Source organism: Pongo abelii, chromosome 22 (genome assembly GCF_028885655.2).
Source record: "Pongo abelii isolate AG06213 chromosome 22, NHGRI_mPonAbe1-v2.0_pri, whole genome shotgun sequence".
In the NCBI taxonomy this organism is placed as follows: Eukaryota; Metazoa; Chordata; class Mammalia; order Primates; family Hominidae; genus Pongo; species Pongo abelii.
Genome location: NC_072007.2, coordinates 54,986,246 through 54,992,034, shown reverse-complemented (window position 1 = coordinate 54,992,034; position 5,789 = coordinate 54,986,246). Strand labels below are relative to the sequence as shown.

Sequence of the window (5,789 nt, the reverse complement as noted above, 5' to 3'; positions counted from 1 at the left end):
CACTCGCCTCTCCCATCCCTCAGGCCTGCCTACCCCTTGGACATCCGTGTGGTGAGGGTGGTGCAGGGCTGCCAGGACGCCTGGGAAGGACAGGGACCCGTGGCGTGGGAGCAGCCCAGGACCACCCACGGGTTGGGGGCATCAGGCAGGGGTCTTTGGTTGTGAACAACAAGAATGAATTCCAGTTGTACTTTTTAGGAAAGGAATTTATTAGAAGGGTCTGACCTGCTCCCGTGGTCAGGGAAGACAGAGAAAGAGGCTCAGGCCCTCAGCAGGGGGGGAACAGGGCTCGCCACTGCTCCCCACCCCAGGCCATGGCCTGTGAGGACCTGCTGGCCTTGCTGGGGTCACTGCCCACCTGTTGCTGGGGAGGCAAGGCTGGGTAATCGGGGGAAAGTCAAGACTTGGAGAAACAGCTGAGCTGCTGCTAGGAGGAGAAGCGCACACTGGGTGTACAGCTGACCACCGACGTCCACTGCAGGGCTCAGGAGCGGGATGTGGAGAGCTGTCAAGGGTAAAGAATCCAGGGGTGCAGGTGGCAGTGAGCACTCAGGTTTTGGATGATCTTAAGGAGACCACTCAGCAGCTGGACTTCTGGGTTGAGGTGGGGCCACAGCAGGCTGGGCGGGAGCTTGCGGGGCGGCAAAGGAGAGACACACAGGACGCCGGGCGGCAGCAGGTGGCCTGGCAGGAGGAGGTGGGGGCGCAGCAGGAGGAGACGGGCACGCAGCAGGCGGGCCTGCACACGGGGCGGCAGAGGAGGGACACAGAGGAGGAGGGTCTGCAGCAAGAGGTGGTGTAGCAAGCTGGCTGGCAGCTAGACTGCTGGCAGCATGAAGTGGAAGCCCCAGAGCAGACGGGCACACAGCACACAGGCTTACAGCAGACGGGCACGCAGCAGCCCTGTTGGCTTTGGGAGGAGGTGCAGCAAGCTGGCTGGCAGCTAGACTGCTGGCAGCATGAACAGGAATCATCAGAGCAGGTGGGCGCATAGCAGACGGGCTTGCAGCAGACAGGCACGCAGCAGGACTGCTGGCAGGGGGAGGAGGTGCAGCAAGCTGGCTGGCAGCTAGACTGCTGGCAGCACGAGGGTGTGCAGGAGCTGGTGCAGCCTGATTGGCAGGGGCTGGGCTCACAGACCGCCTGGCAGCAGGGGCTGGACACACAGCTCACACAGCTAGACTGCTGGCAGCACGAAGAGGAAATCCCAGAGCAGACAGGCTTGCAGCAGATGGGCACACAGCAGGCCTGCTGGCAGGGGGAGGAGGTGCAGCAAGCTGGCTGGCAGCTAGACTGCTGGCAGCATGAAGAAGCCCCACTGCAGATGGGCACACAGCACACAGGCTTGCAGCAGACAGTCTTGCAGTAGACGGGCACGCAGCAAGACTGCTGGCAGGGGGAGGAGGCGCAGCAAGCCGGCTGGCAGCTAGACTGCTGGCAGAATGAGGGCGTGCAGGAGCTGGTGCAGCCTGATTGGCAGGGGTTGGGCTCACAGGTCACCTGGCAGCAGGGGCTGGACACACAGCTCACTGGGGTGCAGACGAGGGTCAGGCAGGGGGCTGGGGCGCAGCAGCTGGGGGCGCAGCAGGGGGGCTCACAGCAGCTCTCTGGGCAGTCGTCCACCTGCCAGGAGTCAGAGCAAGTGTCACAGGAACCAGGAAGGCAGACGCGGCTGCTGTAGCTCAGGTCGCTGGAGCAGATGGACATAGTGGATGCGGCCATGCTGGGGGTTGAGCTGGAGGAGATGGGAGTGAGTGGGTGAGTGAGTGAGTAAGTGAGTGAGTCCTTGTGTTAGGTGCTCAGGGATGTTGGCTTTTATATGTCTCCCTGGCCTGTTGTCCCACCTGGAGTGTCAACAACTCCCGCCCCTTCCTTGTTTGTGTTTAAAACCTAGAGAATGCTTATTAGTGCAAGTTTCATGTTTAGTCCTATGAGATGCCTTTCAGTTTGTAAAGTCCCGAGTCTATATTTGGGTCCGTTGACGCACCCTCACCTACCTTTGGCTCCAGAGCATAATATTGAAGTAGACAGGGTATAAGGTCTGCAAATAGAGTGTCCCGGGGGCCTGTGCTGGCTGCAGGAGAGATCCATCTATCCTAATCCCAGCGCCTCTGGGCCATCGCCAGGGAACTCTGCTTGTCTGGGTAGCTGTGGCTTCTGGAATGCCAGGCTAGAGAAGCCCCTGTCAATGATGGCATGAGGGTGGAACGTTCCTAGAACTGACTCCCCACACTCTCTCTGGTGCATGAAGTCCCCCCAAGGGCTTTAGAGCAAGTGGCAATTGGGAAAGGGTGGACAGTGGTGTGAGCCATTTCCCGTCAGGTTCACAGTAGTTCCTGGGGGGCCATGCACCCCCTCTTCCATCTGGGCACTTAGGGAGGCCCCAGATCCCTGTATGGAGCCTCCCATTTCCATTTGGTTTTATCCCAAACACTGCAAACCTGTAAGTCTAACCCAGAACACCTAATGCATCTCCTCCGCAAAAAGCACAGCCACTCGCGACAGCACTGCCGTGTGAAAAGCAGCAAGCACTGCTTTCGCTTGCAGTGTATTTTCTTGATTGCCAACTAAGTCCTTGGTCACCCCAGCTAGACATCTGATCTAAGTCTCCATTTCTTCTGCAAATAATATCCAATTGGCCACCACGTCTTTTTGGTTCTTTCTGCTAAATGTTTCCAATTTTATCTGATACTTTTACTTCTCAAGCATTCATTTATTCACGATGCAGTGAGTCCTCCCATGTGCTGGAAATTGCACCAGGTGCTGAGAATGTGAAGGTGAAGGGGTAGTAGCCCTGACTGTGGACCCCACCAGGGAGGGAGGTGGGCTGCTTGGTGCCTGGTGATGTCAGTGATGATCAGCCATAGCCCAGCATGCATGCAGCCCAGAGGAGTGGCTCCTACCCAGGGGAGAGGGCTCCAGGGGCCCTTCTGGTGGGGTTTGATGCCCAGGCAAGTCTCAGAGGCTCAGGGTGTTCTGTGTCTCTATCTGTGTTTCCCAGTCCAGGCCTCTTAACTCCTAGGGGATTTAGGAAAAGTACAAAAGGCCACAGAGGGCTAGAAATTCAGTTACATGGTGGGATGAATTGTCTTTCTGTATATTTTGAACTATAAAAATGATATAAATTTGAGCATGGCCTGGTCCCTCCAGAGGTACAGGATCTGGTCCTATAGGATGGAAGTACATTGAGAGAGAGAGAGAGAGAGAATGGGGGCCTCTGCTTCCATATGGGACAAAGTAGCTACGTCAGACATATACTCCTGCTGAGAACAACTTGAAAAGCTGAACAAAATGTTTTAAAAATGATTCCTTTTAAAGGAATCATTAAACAGCTCTCCTAAAAGAGCTGTTGAAGAAAGTAAAGGTAATAGAATGACATCTTTAAAGAGCTGAAAGAAAATCACTGCAAACCTAGAATTCTAGACCAGGAAGAACATTGTTCAAAGGTGAAAGTGAAACAAAACATTTCTGGATAACAACTGAGCAAATTGAACACGAGCCAACCCACTCTACAGTAACCACGAAAGGGAACTTTTCAGGCAGGATGACGGAAAGATACAAATGCAGGAAGGAACCAGGAGGATCTGAAAGGGTAATATTACTATATTTATAATCTCTTGTGGGGTCTAAACTAGAAGTAGAAAAGTAATGCATGATGACATTAACAATAAAAGGTGAGAAGGATAAATGGAGTAAAAGTCTTCTAAGGTTTCAGTACTGCTTTGGAAGTGGTAGAAATGCTGATGTATGTTACACTTGAATAATCTAAGCATGTGTGCTATAATCTCTAAAGTGACCATTGAAGAGATAGTAAAAACTACGTATCATCAATGTATAGTCAATACTGTCAGAAATAAGGCTCAGAGTCGTTAGGAAAAACGAGCACTGAGACAAAGGATTTCTCAGCAAAGCAAATTTACTTCTGCACAGGAGGGTGTCTCCTGTATGGCTGGTTGCCACGAGAGCACACAGAACAAAGGAGAGTAGAAGTTTTTATTCCTAACACGATCCTGCCCCTGTGTCCTTTCCCCACTGGCTGGGGTTGTGCCGCAAAATTTAAACTAGACCCAATTGGCTAAACATTTAAACTTTCTTAGATAAGGTGGATGCGTAATGGGAGAGACGGGAGAGGAGGAAGGGGTCATCTACGGGAAACTAGAGAGCCAGTCTTTTCCTAAATATGGAAGGGAATGCGAGCTGGTGCTGATAACGCCAGTGGTGCTGCAGCATGCCTGGGCATGTAGTAAAGTCAGAAAGAAGAAAAAGAGAAGAAAGAGAGGGGGCGGGGGTACTAGGAATTAAAGAATAAAAGGTTGAGCAGCCTGTTTGAAGAGAAGCCTTGCCATATCTCACGAATAATGAATAGAACAGAAGAGGGAAAATAAATAATAAAAAATACTTGATTAATCCAAAATAGACAGGAAGTGATTTTTAAAAGAAACGTTAAAAAATTGGGACAAATAGAAATTGTACAATCAGATGGTAGATAGCTATAAACTAAATCGTCAGTCAATAAAGTATCAGATATTCCAATTAAAATATATTGTTGGTCTGAACAAAAAATAGAAAACCTAACCACATGCTGCTTACAAGATACAGGGCCTGAATACAAGAGCATAGAGGCCAGGCGCTGTGGCTCCCCCATGTAATCCCAGCACTGTGGGAGGCTAGGGCAGGCAGATCACCTGAGGTCAGGAGTTTGAGACCAGCCTGGCCAACATGGTAAAGCCCCGTCTCTACTAAAAATACAAAATTAGCCGGGCATGGTGGTGGGCGCCTGTAATCTCAGCTACTTGGGAGGCTGAGGCAGGAGAATCGCTTGAACCCAGGAGGTGGAAGTTGCAGTGAGCCGAGATCACACCACTGCCCTCCGCCTTGGTGACAAAAGTGAGACTCCATCAAAAAAAAAAAAGAAAAAAAGAAAAAAAGAGCACAGAAAGCTTGAAAGTAACAAGATGGAAGAAAATACACCACACAAATACTAACTAAAACGCTAGTGTGACTTATGAATATCAGAAAAAGGAGATTTTAGAGCAATAGAGATGAAGAAAGAAATGTATAAAGCTAAAAGAGTCAACCTACCAGGAAGATGTAACAATTCTAAATTTGGATGTATCTAATTACATAGTTTAAACATAAAATTAAAAAAATAAAAAAATTAATGTTTTTAAATTTTTTTAACTGGCAGAGCTAAAAGTAGAAATAAAGAAAAGGGAAAATCATAGTGGGGGATGTTAATACACCTGTCAATAATGTTAGGAAGGGAAAGAAAAATCATCTCAGAGTGGAAAGGGATATTCTAAGTTTTGAGTAAAACACCGAAGCCATTTAAAAAACCGATAAAACTAATTATATAAAAATTTTTAAATTGCAGGAGAGAAAACATTATAAACCAAGTCAAAAGACAACAATATGGGAAACACATTTCCTATCTGTATATCAGAGAAAGAGCTAATTTGCTTAATATCCAAAGAGCTCCCACAAGTTGTTAAGATCAGTAACAGCAACATAACAGAAAATGAGCAAAGGATACAGAGGGACAATTGAAAGAAATATACATGGTTCTTAAATGTGAAAACATGCTCAGCCCCATTTAAAATGAGATGAAACAAATTTAATGGCCATATGATATCATTTTTTATATTGGAAAAAATTAAAACCATTGATGTTCCCAATATGGGTTGGCGAGGGTGTGGGCAAACTACCCAGATGACTTGCTGCTGGGCTGAGGATGGCTCCACGGCTTTGGCAGGCAGTTTGCTGCTATGCATCAAAATTCAAAACCTCAT

General features: G+C 48.8%; 1 protein-coding gene across 3 annotated transcripts; it reads right to left on the bottom strand.

Moving 5' to 3' along the window:
- Window positions 1–364: 364 nt before the first annotated feature.
- On the bottom strand, window positions 365–1,722 carry LOC100445298 (keratin-associated protein 10-7). 3 transcript variants are annotated; one of them, XM_024239299.3, is made up of 3 exons: window positions 1,531–1,722; window positions 1,249–1,500; window positions 365–903 (listed from the first exon to the last, which is right to left on the bottom strand). In XM_024239299.3, exons 1-3 carry the CDS (start codon window positions 1,720–1,722, stop codon window positions 580–582), a joined length of 768 nt encoding a protein of 255 aa, XP_024095067.3. In that variant the 3' UTR covers window positions 365–579. The 3 variants fall into 3 exon arrangements, with proteins under 3 accessions (XP_024095067.3, XP_024095066.3, XP_002830819.4); XM_024239298.3 differs by having other exon boundaries at window positions 1,249–1,707; XM_002830773.5 differs by having other exon boundaries at window positions 365–1,722.
- Window positions 1,723–5,789: the final 4,067 nt, after the last annotated feature.